Genomic DNA, 18,481 nt, shown 5'->3' with positions numbered 1-18,481 from the left:
TGTAGTGTTGTGGCTTAAGCTGATGAAGGGCTCCTGCTGGTCGAAGGATGCTCATGGAGGGAGGCTGAATTCAGAGCCACTCGGGCTGTTGAGCTGTGGGGACAACATAAGATGACATTCAGCCCGAAGAAGACCACGATGATGCTCCTTAAGGGTCGTTTAGCTGCTTTATAGTCTATTGACTATCATAGAAGAATATATGAGATTTCTTATAAGAGAAAGGTTTGCTGAAGGTGTGTAGGGAAGGATCCCACTTGGATTTTCCATTTATTTTGTTATGTTCTTGTTAGGGCAAGTGTTCTTTATTTATGTTTTACTATGTTATGTTTTATTTTATTCATGCTGGTGTTGTGTGTTTGACTCAAACTTTCCCATTAAGGTGTACTTTGTTTTATTATCAGCTCAACTGGTCCGGTCTTGTTTAAGACTTATTGATACATTTTTTTTTTGTATGGATAACATCGAATGATTAGTAGTACGCTGATGGAAATGTCACACATGGCATTTGCATTGGTGGCATCCTAACTGAGACGAGGACAAGACTGAGAGATGTCTTTTGGCTGAAATTTTGAAGATGACCTCTGGTAAAACCTATCAGGGCTATGTAAGGATGGGAAGGGGGTGGCGTGGCAACCAGAATCATCACATGGCAGGTGTCTTCCCCTATGGAGACAACACTTGAAATACATCACAGGAAAGGCTTGTAATGCTTTCTTTGGTATTCAACATGTGGTCAATCCCCCAGATTAGGGTCTTAATTTTAAGACCATAAGTATCCTTTACAAGGGCGTATGCGAGGCGATAATGTTGTATGCCGCACCAGTATTGGAGGATAGATAAAATTTAAGAGCTATCAGGATATTTTGCTGAGGGCCCAACACCTTTTGTTACTGAGAGTGATTGGGAGTTGTTGAATGATCATTCAAGAGGTAGTCTTGGTGATTAGAGGTGTGAAACCAACAGATGTTCTTGCGTCTAAGAGAAAGCAGCATAATGTTGCTAAGTTATGTTTGCTAAGAAGTTGACGCTGGAGAGAATGAGGGAGATCGAACAACATGGCTTTGACCTGTAGCAGGCCACATAGAATGAGACAATAAATGGGCGTTATACGTATGGTCTCTTCCGATGTTAGAAATTTGCGAGGTGCCTCTTGGATATGTCCAAATAAATATGTGATACAATTTCTTAAAGGGCATGGTGCTTTTAGGGGTAGGCTGGCTCAGTTCAGACTGGCAGTTTAGCTTGGAATAAGGCCTAATGACCATAGTAGTCGATGCCTGATATTAAAAAAATGATCTACAATAGCAACTGACAAAGTATATTAAATATTAAACAAATGAACACTAAAATGAGTATGAAAACTACATTATAAACATCACTAATCAAATCTACCACATACAGCGGTCCATGAGGTATGGGTAATCATCCCCTTTTTATATTTTTTTTTTTTAAATAAGAAAGAAACCTTTAAGAATTATCATTAAGCAACTTAAATTTCTATTCTCAGAACTTTAAATTAATTTTTAAAGGAGACCACAAATTATAAATAACTTTGTAATCGCTCCTGGGAAAATTGGAAGAGTTAATGGATAAACCATATTTTTCAATAAATTTGCATCTTAAATTCTTAATTAATACAGCAGATAAGTTAGTACGTACAGAAGTTTAATGAAAGCAATCAATCAGAAAAAAATGTTTAATAATAATAGTGTATATTAGAAATACTGCTTACTTGTATCTTCCAGCAGCTTTAACTAAATGGTAAGTATCAACACCATCTGCTGTCATGGTTATATCATCTAAAACATAAGTAAATTATTTACAATCATGTAATGCAGAATTAATTACAGCAATTACATTTAAGAATAAACAAATTACATCTTATTTAATCTAGTGATACTTCAATCACTTTATTAATGGCATGAACCACATTTCACTTTTCATCAATTATATTTCTACATATTAATTTATATATATACATATAAGGTCCAGCAAGATATTATCAACACCTTACAAATTAAAGCACTCTTCTGGGGGGGGGGGGGGGGGGGAACAAAACAGAAATGGTTATGTAATGACCCTCCTCCCTTTAGAAGTTGCATAATTCTAAGTAAGCTGACTTAGATTATACAAAATAATATACGCAATACAAAATGTTCAGAAAGTCCCTTTAACCTTTCTCAACTTTTCAACAGTTCATGTTGAGAAATTTTAATTTTTATATTGCTTATTATGTCACATTTGCTATCTTCTTAACTAACATCCAAACTCTTAGGTTTTGGTGGGCTGCAGGGGAGAAGGGGCTCAAATATGTTTAATGTAAAGATAGGATGCAGGACTCAACTTTTAAAAATTAATCTTAAAAAAATTTTTATAAAAAACTGGAGCAAACCAGAGCTCAATAGATGAAAGGTTTTTTTTATAATTGACTGATATTAAAAAAAATTGGCTAGTATGACAACTAAAATCAGACGACAAACGATAATGAAATTTGAAATCAACTGCTGACGTAAAAAATTATAATTTATTTGTTTAAAAAAATATATTTTTAAATTAATTGATTGAAAAACTATGAAATAAAAATTTATTTTTTTATTTAAATAAAAAAATTGATACTGTGTCAATGTGTAATTTAATAATTACATTATTATTCTAATAGAGCCATTCATTTTTATTTAGTGTCTCTTAAAATACAGTATATAGCACATTTGTTTTGGACAAAAAATGATTGTTTAGATGAAAATAAGTCACAACTGATATGGTTATAGAGATTATTCTCATGCAGTCTCTTAGCTCAATTGAAGGTATCAACATAGACTGACATCAGTCACTTGCTTGTTAAGTTTAGAAATTTACAAACCAAAGGATGCTCCTCAAAGTAGTACACACTTGAAATCGAAAAAGAGGATAATTTTGATCCTCTTTTTTGAGAAAGAGAAATCATTTTTATCAGTGGATCACTACTAAATGGGTTCAAATAATCGCAGCATATTTTGGGAAGATTCAATAAGATGGGGGCACTGCTATATTATTACCTCTACATTAGCCTACTTAAGACAAAAAAATAATGTAAATCCGACCTCGATAAATTAAGAAATGGTGGCCGATCAAAAGATGAAGTAATACTATTTACAATAGCTTCAAAAAGGTCACAGATTTTAGTCAATTTTTTTTCAGTATTAGCTGATTATCAGAACATCTCATACAATGTCAAACAATAAAACCTCGGCTAGTTTCCTAATAACTTGCTAGTTTTCCTTTAACAATGTTTTAAAACTACAGTAAATCGTGTTACTTAAAATCTGAAGTCAGGATTTTTTAATTACAGGTCAATCAGTTTTAAAACTGGTGCACATGTCCTAACTTTCCTCCCTAAAAGTACTAGAAAATCTACGAAAAGCTTTTAAGGCCTGAGATTTGTAAAAGAAGAATCCTGTTATTCACCTCCCTATGGTCAAGAGAAGGCAAAAATTCTATATTAATATTATTATTAATATTATTTTAATGATAATAGTGTATGCAAGCAGCTAATCAATAACAGGATTGAGTTACTCTGGGTATAAGAACTTATCCCATTACAAGTGCCAATGTCCTTCTCAAAGGATGGATGAGCAGTGATAGGTACAGGGCACTATTGCCCTGGAGTGGGAAACTTCTCCCAAAATCGTATGAATTTCTTCAGGAAGTCAAGGGTTTTAGAATACAGAAGGCAACAGAAAACCAGTTTAAAGATTCTAGTGGTAATTTCTTGCATTTCACTACGATGCTGGCTTCTTTTGTTAAATGTAGCTTTTATTCAGGAGAAAAAAGAAGTTAAAGGACTGACTGCATATATAAGGACTTACAATATTAAGACTTTGTTACAGAGTGGAAATTGGACGTAAGCGTTGCTCTCGATGTGAAGCACAGTGTGTGGCAACAGAATCATAGTGTTCCTTGAGTTGAGTTTTTCATAAAATGAAATCATGTACACAAAAAAAATTCCAATTTTTTTAATAGCAGTAGTAAACAGAGTCCTAGCTTAATTCTTCTATGCACAAAAAAATGCTGTTCTTCTGACTCAGCTCTGAATGAAAAACCTCACAGGAGACCTCAAAGTGTGAGAATGCCTAAAACATTCTTCGTGAGTAGGAAACAATCCATCAGAGTCCTAGACATTCAGTTTATAAAACAAGGTCATACCCTTAGGTTATCAGAGATCTGTGTACGGCATGAGTTGAACGATTTGAAATTACACCTATACAAGATAACAACCATGCAAGGATTGAGTGACCGTGAAAAAAATGCCTAGATTTTTGCAAAATGTTTTTGGAATTAAAAGAAGTGATTTTCAAAAAAACTTGATTTTTTCTAAAAAGACATTTTATGAATCTCAATTTTATGTTAATGGGAATATGAATAAACAAAAATATTGTTGGCGCTAACACCTACACTGCTCGACTGACCTTGTTTATTTTATGTAATCTGTTTTTAGGTCATCTTTATCTCCCCCATTTCGATGATATTTCATGGCCAGCTCACTCCCCAGATCTCTCAGTCGGTGGCTTTTTTCTACAGGATTAACACAAGAATAGTCTCTTCCACCAAAATTCATAATGTAAATGATGAACTGAAAGAGAGAATCCATCACAAAATTAAAAATATCACAGCTGATATTCTTCAAAGTGTAATGAATAATTTTGTGCACTGTCTGGAAAAAATGCATTGATATAGAACAACTGCATCATAGAATTTTTAAAATATACAATACAAATTATCTCGAAGTTTCTCTTTCAAATAATATATTTGTAAAATAAATTTTGTGTCAGTTTTATTTGACTGACCTTTCAGTTGAAATCAGCTCCCAAAGTGTTGCTATTAGTTTGAATCACCTGTATATGAGTATTACAGAGTTCCAGAATAATATTAAACGGGAAAAATTGTAGGATATATTTATAAAAGTAAAAACTTAATATTTTATTGTAAATAGTTAAAATAACTACAATAAGAATAAAATAAACTTTAAGATAACACGAAAACTTTTTAAAACACCTGGAAAAAGTTCCAAAAATTACATGACTTTTGGGAGAAACTATCCACCCAAAAATTATTTTTAAATTAAATATTTATTGACATAATGTCCAACATAACAAGTATTGTTACAAAATTTCAAGTTATTATGTTAAGTTCAGATATGAAATGTAACTGAAACTTGTTACACACTACGCTTCGTTTGAAATATTCATCAAATTAAAGCTTTGGCACACAAAAATCATATTTTATATCACTAAACAACTATTAAATTAACAGATAATTAGTGAAAACCTTATGTGACTGAAATTCTTATGTCTAAAATGCTTGGTGGGAGGGATGGATTTCTGAAAATATTTTTCGCAAAGATCATATATATCAGAAGTATATAAATAAGTAAAGAAAGAAATTCTGTCATTCTGAAATTTTTATTGACAGCAGGCTCATAATCTTTTCATCTCTCCTTCAGAGGTTTTCGTCAAAAACTTAATAGTATCAATGGCCATTGTAGAAAAATAATCAATAAATATATGAAAAATGCCTCAAAAATGACACCGTACCTAAAATATAAATTATAAGTATACATTCATATTATTAATTAACTGTTAAATCACAACAGAATTATTAATAAAAAAAAACAGCATCAATTGGAATCTTTATATTTGAGGAGCAGGTATAAAGTTTTGTTTTGTTTTTTTTTGTTACAAATATTCCTATACAAAAAAAGAAAAAGGTAAGAAAAGCACTGGATATTTTCATCAAAATAATATGACACTACCACTTCCAAATATATCACTGTAAACACTTCACCTATTAAAAATAATTATAGCCAATTTTCTATTTATAGAAGTCAACCTTGGGATTACGTGACAGTGCATCACAAACTTTTTAAGCAGTTTTTTTTTTTGCCATATTTTGACAATTGATTCCCTGATAGAGACTACACATACTTGATGGGTCGTTTTTGACAAGATAGCAGCAATACTTTCCATTTATTGACTATTTCTAAAATAGTCAGGAAATAATTTTAAATTTGAAGTGAAATTTAAACAAAAGAAATAATTATTTATTGCACAAATAATAATACAGTACCTAACTTTGAAGCCAAGTAACTCAACGGTAAGAAGTAACAAAATATTGGTTAATGGCTTGTTTTAACACCGATGTTTTCTTAATGTATCGCGCTTTCTAGCTATGAATAACAAATAAGTACCAGATCTTTATTATATTTGTTACACATTGGATTGTACCAAAAATATGGTATGAAGTGAAAAAGATTACAACAAAAAAAAAATTGGCCGAGAAATTCAAAAAATTATATTTGCGTTTTATAGAAAGGCAATAAATTTTAATAATAAATCCATAAGGTAACAATCAGTAATTCATAAAAAAATAAAAGATAATCTAAAAAACGCAGTGATATCCAAAAAAATTACAATGAAATTTGTAAACCGTACAGTAAGAGTCTCGGAGATATCATTTCTTCCGCTCAAAAAACAAAAATTTCTGTAATATAAATAAAACTGTTTTTAACATAACGATACTGATATCAAAAAAGATAAGAGTGATAATCAAAATCTGTTATTAATTTACAATTTTGTTTAAAAAAATACATGTTAAATATATGTAACAGACAATAGATATACAATAATAGATAATAAACAATGTTTAAGCGTTCCATGTAATAAGAAAAATGTTTTCTTGCTTCTAAAGAAGTTAAGGTTAAAATTTTCAGTATACTTCCCCAATCTTGGACCAGATCTAAAATAATACCAGAGTTCAATGTGTCTAAGCGTTTAGTTAGACTTACTAGTGAGTTAGTTAATGAGCAAGGCATTCTACAGGAGTTAGATATAAAATAGGAATTAGTAACGACAATTAAAAAAGCTGTGTTATTTTATGAAGATGACAATAATAGCAAGCTGTGTCCTGGTAAAAAGGATTGTGTTAACACTTGTGTTGATGGTGTCAAAGAAAGTGCATAAGCAAAACCGCCTTGTTCTGGTAAACTTAAATGAATTGTATGTCTTCTTTAAAAGTGAAAACCCTAAGGAAAAAATTAGAAAATCAAAGTTCGGCAAACTCTGCCCAAAATGGTGTATCTTGGCTGGTGCATCCGGGAATCATACAGTTTGTGTCTGCCCCCACCACCAAAGTATCAAACTCATGATTGATGGTCCCAAACTTCATGTTGATTATAAGGGCTAAGTAGACATCTTAGTTTATGACAAGGACTACGGCTGTATGATGAATGTTGCACCAAATGTCCATGTAAGCAGGCAGTGTTTGACGTGCTCAACTTTTCCAAAGAGTATGATACAATAATGTACAGTGAGTGGGTAACAACTAATAGCGCAGGAGATGATTACTGTTCTTCAGACCAAAGAGTTTTTTGAATCATTAGTGTAAAAATTGGAAAAGCTGAAAACTCACCATTTCGTGTTAAAATATCAAGCTCAGTTTTTCATTTCTTGTTCAAGATGAGATACAAAGCTTCCATTGGGTCAACAGCCAAGCCAAATTCACCCTTTTGTGTTCTATTTCAAGGAAAATTATATATTACAACACAAGTGTCTTTTTTCGACAGTGTTTACAAAAATAAGCTGATATAAAAATAAAAATTATTGGAAAAAGATGTAGGCTACTCATTGAAATCTAAGTTTGGGTAAGTTTTACAAGCATTTTTAAATCAAAATTGTATTAGGTTACTGGTACTGGTTAAGTTATCATTAAACTACAACCTATCGTTAACAATTTTAAAAAACTATTTTAAAAATATTGAAGACGTCAACTTCAATAAAAAAACATAGGGGCTAAATGTAAAAAATATATATAAAATGTAAACTGCAAAGAAGACAAGAAACCCCCTTGCACTACTTATTTAGTGAGTCAAAATGGTATCGCTTTTAACAAGTTTTTCATGATTTTTGAGAAGTTATAACTTTTTTATTTGTATAATATACAAGAAATAGTTTTATTTGCCATAAACATCAAAATAAAAAACACTGCAACTTGTGCAAATTTGAGATTTTTATCACCAGCCCCATCAGAATTATTTGAAGCCAAAATTTTAATTAAAAAAAAAGGTTTCAAAAATTCATCAGGGGTAAGTATATCACCATTAATATTATTTATGGTAAAACTGCCAACATATACCTACATATAGAAAAATAATTCTAACTGTGTATGCCATCCCTGCCCCTTGAAAAAATTATCAAAAATTGAAATTTCACAGTTTTTCATGTTAAACTTTATTGGTAATTTTCTCATAGAAAGAAGAGATGTAGGTAAATAAACCACTGGACCAATTTTTTATCTTGAAAATATGGTTTTTGTTTCATCCTTCCAGGACCAATAGTTTTTTACTTATGATTTTTTCAAAAAACTCTTACAATCACGAAAATAGGTTTGCGCACCGTAACAATAATGGCCGCCACAAGTAAACTGCTTTGTTACGTTTTCACCCCCTCCTGCCGTCGGGTGCTGAAACCTAGTGGTGGCTAGGGTGCCTACAGCAAACTATGGTCACCAGATCATCAGGCCACTCTACGTCACAGCTGCTCCCTCGAGCACTGTAAGTAGCGTCTTATACCAGTCTGCACTCATACCTGGCCCATGGCGGTCGTGTCTGGATGGACTCTCTCAATTCTTGTTCGGACGCAACATTATTTTAAGTTTTATTTAGCTTATGTTTGCTATGTTTAAAGTTAAGTTATAAGTTACAAGTGTTATGTTACAAAATTATTTTAAACCGCCAAGACGACGTACAATTAAACAATCCTTCAGTACCCAATAAGGTGTTGTCTTCATTCAACACCTATGAACACATACAATCCACCCTTACTCTAAAATCTACTGTAACGTGTTGAACAACGGCGTACCATCGACGTCACAACATACTTATTTTAAAAAAAATATATAGTTTTGAGATCCTGAAACATGTAGTTTCAATTTTTTTTTGAATTGGTCAAGCAACCAGCGAAAGGATTACGGGCTGTCGGGCCGTCATTTCTACATGGTGTACCGAGGTGTCTTCTAAAGTATGACCTCTTAAGCGACGTCCGTTTGGGTGCATGGGTTGGAAAGAAATCGAGCACTTATTCAAAATTTAAGGAGTGCCCACCGCAGAGTCTTAACTGTATGCAATGCTGTTTTTAGAACAACCCTCTACGAGGCTACCACCGTATTGGGAAAGGCTCTACCAATCGATTTAGTGGTGAAAGTTCGGGCGGCCATTTGGAAAGTATTTGGGATGCGGTTTCGAGCAGGGCTGTAACGTAGCGGAACGGTGATCTCAATGCACCGGTTCTAAATTTCGAACAGTTGCCCATCTCCCGGCTGCGGAAGAGGCGTTACAGCCTCGCGATGGAAGCATGGCAGCAAGAATGGCACTCCCCGACTAAGGGAAGATCCTTGTATAAGTTTATACTGGATTTCCTTCGTTTTTAAGGGCAACGGGAGCCCAAACATATAAATTTAAGTTTCGGTTCCGCCTAGCAGCAGCTGATGAGCTGCGCGTCTGCGGGGAGGTCCAGTCGAACGAACACACGATGTTCGACTGGCCTGCTCTTGGGGGGCCAGAACTCAGGCCACTCTGGAACTTAGTGGTCAAGGGGAAAATTGCCCATTCACAAGCGGCGAGTCAAGTGGGGAGAGCCGCATTGTCGGACCGTGTGGGAGTTCCTTGATGCGGTTGCTTTATTCAACCGACATCAGTAGTTTTCCTAAGGGAAAAGACTCCTACGCTGCTGTAGGAAGCTAGCCGAGAGATCTGGCTGGCTACCAGCCAGATTAAAGCTCCAAGCGCTTTAATGGTGGACAGGTACTTGCTGGCATTCAGCGGCGTAGTCGTAGCAGCGAATTGCTGTCTTTGACGAAATAAATTTAATTATTGACAGTCATATATATTTTAGTAGTTGACGGTGTGCGCCTATCCATTTTAATGATATACGACAAGTAGGAGGTTGGACACGCAAGCGAGTGGTTATGACACCACGCTTATTCCACTCACGCTTTTAGGTTAGCTCTAGGAGCTAGTTAGGACACTGGTCGCTAAACTGTTTCCAGGCTCAATAGCCGTTTGTGGCACAGACATTCGATCTTATGTTTTAGGGCGACCGAATGAGGGGGTGGCTGGAGAAATGCCAAGCAAACCAAGAACCAAGCAACCAGCTTATATTTTTTTGGGACACTTCAAATCGATTGACCCTGCTGTTAATTTATGACTTCCAGTAAAACGCCGTTGTCCCTTGTTTTAGGACCCAGGAGAGTTGATATTTTTCCTCCGCGGGTCGGAAACTATTTTAGGGTTAGCTCCGATATAACCGACAAAGCCATCGCACCAGGTTTAACCAAAACTATCTTATTGGTATTCTGCTTAATTTTGTTGACCTTCTAAACCGACAGTAGCAGATTAACCCGCTTAGGCCCACAAGCAGCCACCATTCATTAGCCTCCTTCGGTGAGGATGAGAGCCCGGCAGGGACTTCCACCCGTGTGAAGGATATTATAATTTTTTTTAAATCGACCGCCAAATCTGGTAGCTTCTTTGATGCGAGTGTTCGAACAGTTTGAACAGGTGATGGCCTTTTTGGGAGAATCCGAGAAGCGACTCGGTAAGTGTGAGAACATGTAACTCCAAAACTGAGGGGGTCAAGGTTTTTGACTGCCCGTGCAGAAAGGTTTGAGGCGTTCCAGTAGAGGAAATTGATAAAAACAGACTGTTCCTACGCCGGTCGTTGAACCTCCTAAAGTTCAGAGGAGGCGTTATGCCGACGATATAAAGAACAAAAGGGATGCTATTTATATCGAAAGCGACCAGAGGTCTTCTTAGTCAACATGAAGGAGGGCGTTACTAAATCCAGTAAGGAGATGAGGGCACGTTATCCTGCGTTCTAAGAGGTCGAACCTGACAATTCGAAATATAAAGGAGACAAAGAAGGGGCTTGTTGTAGTAGCTGATGATAAGGAGACGGCTAAAATAATTTCGGACTCTCTAAAGATTGAAAAAACCTGATATCAGAGCCGATCCTAAATAGAAGAGGTGCCCTAGGGTGATAGTCTACGATATCGACCGTCATCTAGCAAACAAGAAGGTATTAACTGTTATTAGAAAGCAGAATACCAAGTTGTAAAAGGCTGCTTTTAAGGCTGAATGTCGAATTTTTGTTTAAAACGGGTAGACGCGACGCGGACCGCTACCACGGAATGTTTGAAGCGGGCCCTTCTCTGATGAGGACTTTTATTACCGATGGTTCATCGATTTTGCTTCTTGTCGTGTCAGGGAGTACATAGATTCCAACGTGTTTTAAGTGTTGGAAATTTGGCCACAGGAAAGAAAGGCTGTGAGAATTGTCCCAAGAAGTCTGAACAAAACATTTAATACTTATTACCATATCAGTAAAGAAATAAAGCTGAAACGATATATCAGTGCATCCAGGATGGAGAATCACACCATCAGACGCGATATGATTTCCACATCCTCTTCCTTTATAATAATAGTAATAAAATAATATAATATAAAGAAAAGATTGTTATAAACTAATGTTTATTTCAATAAATTCATTAGTAGAAGCTTTAAAAAATACAAAGACTTTGTTTTAGTTACAACATTATAACGATAATTTATTTTGAAAAAACTGTTAAAAATGAAATTAATAAAGATAACATTAAAAAAAAGGTTGTAAAATAATATAATAAATGTGCCGGACATTTACTTAGTACAAATAAACGACCGAAAATTATACTGGATAAACATTCCTGTTTATCATTCTAACCGCCTAAGTATAGGTAATAGTTATTGTTTTATTTTTATTACGACAACCTCGGACAAGATACTAAACGTGTTTTAACGAAGATTATAATCTTCCTATTATGAACATCTTTGTCTTTTGATTCCAGCAGAGATAATAGATTAACGAATACGTGCACCTAGAAGCTCTTTACCGAAAAGCTTGAAGATTAATAACTAACTCTTTTCATAATAATGTGATAAAACCGAGCGCGGTCTCGTTTCACTTGCCCATTACTTTTTTGCCGACCGCATACTTTCATTTCATTACAGCTTTTTTTTCTTCTTTAAAGTATTATCTTTACTACTTTAACTAGACTTTTACGTTAGTGTGAAACGCGCAACAAAATCTAAAAGTACGCCCTAATAATCTAATCGATTACTAATAATTTAAGCTCAATTACTAATTTTTTCTCATCGCTCCCCCAAAGTCGAGGACTTTCGACCAAAAGTCTAGTTACGCGTCATTTTTCAAAGGTAAATTCAACCGGAAATGTTTCTTTTCTTTTTTTAAACCTGGTGTTTGTTTTGATAAGCAGGGTAGGAAAACGGAAAATGTAATAAAAAACTACAGTCGGGCTTACGTCATACATAAAATTATATTTGTAAATAAAAAAGCGAATAAATATTTCCCAAAAGAAAGGCGATATAATAATATCATAAGAAAAAAAAATTAAATCACATCCTGCCTTTTAACTGTAATCCATAATGTAAACGGTCTTATTTATGTTATTAATCGATTTTAGTGGTTTTCCTTTGAAACAATTACGTAGCGATCGTTTGAAACGAATTCTTCTGTTCAAATACCACGCACGCCAGTTGTTAAAGTTGTTTATACGATTATTAAACATTCCTGCGGTAGCATTATATTACATTCCAGAATTTCCATATGCGACTGAAATTGATATTTCTTGAAAATAAAGTAATAGCGATGATTTGAAAATCATTTCGCAACCACCGGTTGCGCAATTAATATAGAGGCATATTGACTTTTTTTTTTGCGTTTTCCAGAACGACGTGTTAAATTAAAAAGTAATTAATAAAATAATATTTTCCTTTACCGTTTCTGTTTTTGATGTATATTACTTAAGTTAAAAGATCGTAAATCAGAGATTAGAATAAAACCGGCCGGCGAATTTTTTACCAATTTAATGCAGCGAATTATTAGTTTAAACTCACAGGTATACAGAGCACTAATTACAAAGGAGAAATAACTATACGGTATTACAGAAAATATACCGCAGAATGATTCCAAATTGCAAGGCAATTTCTCAGGAGATGATTCTATAGCCAAAACTAAGAAAAACATTCATACGAATATAGGTCAAGGCCAGAAAAGAGGGTTCTTTAGACAGTTTCGGCTCGCTAAACATTTAGCCTGCTTTCTGCTCCCGCCTTGAAAATAAGCCGTAATAAAATTCTTGGGGTACAGATCGAGGGTAAATTTCTTACTTTCTTATGATTTGTGATTTAATAAATTGAATAAAAGCGGTCCCAAACCTCTATCTCACTTAGGTTTGAAATAAAATAACTTTGTTAATTTCCCGATAACAAACAAAAATTTCTAGTTAACTTTATAGAGAATTTAATTCTGAAAACACAATTTTGAGAAGTTCAACTTCAAAGAGAAATAAAACACATAAACCGGATCGGAAAAGCGATAAGATTTTAAACAGAACAATTTTCATCGATTTTGAACAACATAATGTTAATGAAAACATCAGTAACGGAAAAAAAAAGAAAAAAAATAGATTAAAAAAAAATAAAAATCACGTGCTCTTTAATTTTCCTAAAAATTATTAAGTATCAAAACGGTTACTTGATAAAGCTGCAAATATTTCTTCAAAGCAGTGTCTCAAAGCGGCCGCCTTTCTGTTCAACGCTAGCCGGGCACGTTTAATAGCATCATTATTATTCGTAATAGTAGCTCCAGCTTCTACTTTACGATGTCTCAATTCTTCTTGTACGCCAACGCGAGCGGAATAGACTAACGACTTCATCCAACCACAAAGGAATAAATCCGCTGGCTTGAGATCGGGATGGCCGTTTTTCGATTAACCCGCTGCTTACTAAATAAGTTATTCAAATGATTCATCACATCACGACAGTAGCGAGCAGGTGCGCCATCATTGAAAAACCAAAACCACATCTGCGCTCTATCTACAAGTGAATATCTTCCAAAGTTCCTTCAAATCTGTTTGCAAAAAAATGCTAGTATCGCTCTCCATTGAGCCTTGCCGGTAAGAAAAAAGGACCTGTGAGATTATCACCAAGAAGACCACAAACACAAAAATGTGCGTCGAAATGACTTGTAGCAGTCTCATGGGGATTTTCTTCTGCCCGAGTGCGAGTGTTTCGATAATTTACCGTGCCATTTCTTGTAAAACGGTATTCATCAGTAATTAGAATATTACTTAGGAAATCGGAATGATATTCATATTCTCAAATTAACCGTCGACAGAATTTTATCCGTTTATCGAAATATGGTGGTACTAACTATTGTAAACGCGTTGTATAGAAAGGGTGTAATTGCTCCCGTAACGTTCGCCGTACATTTGATTGCTAAACATGAAAGCGATGTAACAAACTTCTGGTGCTTGAGGTGGGAGTAATCGTTCCGTATTCAATATCGCTTCCTCAGCGTTGGCATTTATCACAAAACGTTCACGACCAGCATCGAATGTTGTGATTTAAGCATACCCGTTTCTCCAACTCGCCTTTCCAAAGCCTCAAATGTTTTACGATCTGAATAATTTTCCAGGTATTCACGCACAGCAGCCGATCCATTTTTGTTTAGTTTACCATAAATTAACAAGTCCGTTTAACTCTCCAAATGAAAACAAATTATTTGTGGTATCGCCCATTGTAAATAACCGACCGAACAATAACAGTACAACACCGCTCGATTGAATATTCAATTGCTAGACACTAACTTCAATTCTCATCGGCTGTTATTGCCAACCTATGAAAAAATAAAAAAATTAGTACGTTTTAGAAGGATGTCTTTCAAATTTATTTTTAATAATTTTTACATATTTATGTAAATTGTTCTGTTTAAGATCGTGTCACTTTCCATCCAGTTTGTGTGTTTTGTTTCCAATTAAAATTAAACATCTCAAAATTGGTTTTAATTTTAACAGACCTTTTTTTGCTTGATATCGCCAAATAAGCGCGTGCGTGTAAAAGGATATGGAGTTTCTGTAGCGTACGAAATATTCCATGCCTGGCCGCGATTCGAACCCGGGACCTCGGGATGAAAGGACGAAACGCTACCACCCGCCACGAAGATCGGCAATTTACATCGATTTTCTCAGAATTAAATTTTCTATTAAGTTAACTAGAATTTTTTATTTGTTTATAGGTAAATTAACAAAGTTATTTTATTCCAAACCTGAAAAAGTAGTTTCCGACAAAAAGTTTACGTGTTTTATACAGTCTTTCTTAAAACCTAAACGAGATAGAAACGGTCTGGGACCAATTTTACTCAATTTCTTAGATCAAAAACAATACGGAAGAACCAAATTTATCCCTCGATCTGTACCCCAAGAATTTTAATACGGTTTAATTTCAGAGAGATCAAATATTAGGACTAAATGTTTCGCAAGCCGAAACTCGCAAACGAACCGTTTTCTGACCTATGTTTATATATGAACCTTTTCCCTACTTTTGGCTATAGAATAATCTCCCGAGAGATGGCCTTGCAATTTGGAATCGCTTTGTATATAAAACATAAATAACACAAATAACGAGAGCCATCCTTTGGCGCGGTTCGATGATGAACCGTTCTGAAAGTAACAAGATAGACGGCACCTTAATAAATTTACGTCGATCAACAGATAGAAGTTTCTGGTAAATAATAAACCGCCGTAAAAATAGAAATTTAAAAAAATATACATTAAAATTGTTAACGTCAAATCGACACGACGATATAATACGACAACTGTTAAAAATCGTTTTTTTTTTGTTTTTTTTTTCCTGTTTAGCCTCCGGTAACTACAGTTTAGATAATTCTTCAGAGGATGATATATATGAGTGTAAATGAAGTGTAGTCTTGTACATTCTCAGTTCGACCGTTCCTGAGATGTGTGGTTAATTGAAACCCAACCGCCAAAGAACACCGGTATCCACGATCTAGTATTCAAATTAGTGTAAAAATATCTGGCTTTACTAGGACTTGAACGCTGTAACTCTCGACTTCCAAATCAGCTGATTTGGGAAGACGCGTTAACCACTAGACCAACCCGGTGGGTAACTGTTAAAAATCTAGCACAGGTAAACATTACGTGGAAGCGGAGTTAAGCCAAGGCTAGGAAAACGAAGAAAGCGCTCAGTTCCGCATGAATTTTACATTCAGATACGTAGAAGTACGCAGATATATTAAAAATGTTACACGACCAAAAATAAATTTCATTTTTCATAACGGTTTTTTTTAATACTTAGAAAGGGATTTTGTTTTGTAAAACAAGAAAGTCCGGATGAGATGTGATCAACTACAGGTAACACTTGCGTTTGAACTACCATATTTCTCAAAAGAAAAATTCTACGATAGAAATGAAACCATCGTAGTAATAATATGCAATTATTTTTATGAATATCTCGGATCAATACATCTAAAAGATCTTCCAAACAAAAAGGGGTAGAATAAATTTACATGTTCATAATCCACACTTTTAGTACTGTTACATATAACAAAATATTAATATCGGAATAAACCCGGTTAATAAATAATACCATATATCTAGTTAAAGTCTGCAACATTTTAGTAAGTTTTGCTCTCGATTTTTCAGATTAGATTTCATATAAAATTAATAAATTTACCCCTTACTTTGGGTCCCAAGAATTACATTCTGGCTTCATTTTACCGAAGGCTTAGAAATCAGGGCGAAATCTTTTGCCGGCCAACACACGCTGACGAACCGTTTCCGAACCTGTGTTTATAACCTGTATACATACAGGTGATATTTAAGTCATCCACCGTAATACTGATTAAAAATCAGCATTAGGGTGGGTTTTTAATTTTTTCCCGCCTTATTGAATCAAACTTTTTAAATAGGAAGGTGGACATTATGGCACGTGATTTCGATTTACAATTTTACAATAAAAACAATGGGGTGAAACCTGTTTTTTTTTTAATGGCTTCGTTATCGAGTTATAAGCATTCAAAATTGCAACGACGGAAAAATCGTGTTAATAATAAAACTACGTAAAACACGGTGGATTAAGTATTTTACTGAATCTTACATTCATAATACATACAATAACCAACTTTTAACAACGTATTATATTGACAATAATAACTAATAATTAACAACATAACAGCACATTAAACGGCTTCACAACTGATAATACTGTGCGGGTTTGGCTGAATGACATATTCCAAACGGCGTGGACGCGATTCATCACAATCGATCCAGCAGTGAACAACGCGACAGCAGCGGTCTCCAGTCTTTTTTTCCTTTGGGATTTTATAAAGGATCTTGTGTTATCTGTCAACACTTCTACTGATCTACCCGATTTGAAGCACAGGACAACTGTTTCTTCTACTGATCCAGACATGATATATAAAGTACGGGACGAACTCTCTTATCGGTTGGATGTATGCCATGTGATGAAAGGTCATCGATCACGTTGAACATTTGTAGAAAAAACTGTAAAAGTTACACTTTCATCTATTTGTGTACCATTACTGTAAGTCACAGTTAAGAAATACTAAAGAGCTTTAAAACCTTCATATTATTTTTTTTTTATACTCTGTATATTATTAAAATCAATTTAACAGATTTATTGTTCCAATACTACATTCAGATAAATAAATCTCTTGCAGTTTCAGGAACTGGTCTTCATTAGGTACACGTCCTCATTCACCTCAAAACTATCATCTTGGATATTTTTAATGCATTTATATTAATATTTCTTTGAAATGATAAATTTTTTACAACATAGTAACTTTGCATTTTGGACAAAAAACTTTTAATTTTTTTAATATCCTCAGTATAACGCGTTTCTAAAATGGTTGTCTCGGCTTTAACCTCATCGTTAGAAATAATCTTCATCTGGTGAACCATTACTTCAACTTTGGGAAGAAGTAATTATTGGGAGTCAAATCCAATTCGGCTCACACACGGGTTATAAATATTGTGCATGTGAAAGCACTTCGAATCGTAAGTCATTTAGTTTTGCAGCAACAAAAATGTGTAGGTACATTATCATGGTGAAAGAGCATTTTCTCTTCAGCCAGATGTGGATATTTAGGCCGGCTTCTGTGGCACAAATGGTAACATCTCGGCCTTTCATCCAAAGGTCCCAAATTTGGATCCCGGTCAGTATGGTATTTTCACACGCTACAAAACTGACATTTCATCTCATCCTTTAATAACGAACAGTGGTTCTCCAGAAGCTAAAAAAAGGGAGAAATAAAAAGATGTGGATATTTATCCTGACCAGCACCCTTCAGTTAGTTCAGTAGTGAAGTGTAATATTTCTCAGTGCTCCTACTAAAAGTAGGAGCACCTGTACCTGCTACAGGTAGTCTATAAGCACCGCATCACAGAATCCCAAACAAGCACCTGTACCTGCTACAGGTAGTCTATGAGCACCGCATCACAGAATCCCAAAAACTCCAACCGTAACTTTTCCTGCAGATGAAACCATTTTTACTTTCTTAGGCGCAATTTCAGTTGC

At 34.6% G+C, this 18,481-nt stretch overlaps 1 protein-coding gene across 1 annotated transcript in view; it reads right to left on the bottom strand.

Annotated features, from left to right (window-relative positions):
- Positions 1-18,481, bottom strand: part of Pect (phosphoethanolamine cytidylyltransferase) — a 72,154-nt gene that overhangs the window by 23,026 nt on the left and 30,647 nt on the right. The window contains exon 4 of the mRNA XM_075368906.1: positions 1,733-1,799. Coding sequence (XP_075225021.1) covers positions 1,733-1,799 — 67 coding nt within the window. The remainder of the gene's footprint in view (positions 1-1,732; positions 1,800-18,481) is intronic.

The sequence above is a fragment of the Lycorma delicatula genome, chromosome 6 (assembly GCF_047948215.1).
Source record: "Lycorma delicatula isolate Av1 chromosome 6, ASM4794821v1, whole genome shotgun sequence".
Lineage (NCBI taxonomy): Eukaryota > Metazoa > Arthropoda > Insecta > Hemiptera > Fulgoridae > Lycorma > Lycorma delicatula.
Note: the sequence above shows the minus strand (reverse complement) of the source record. Positions and strands in the feature narration are given on the sequence as shown.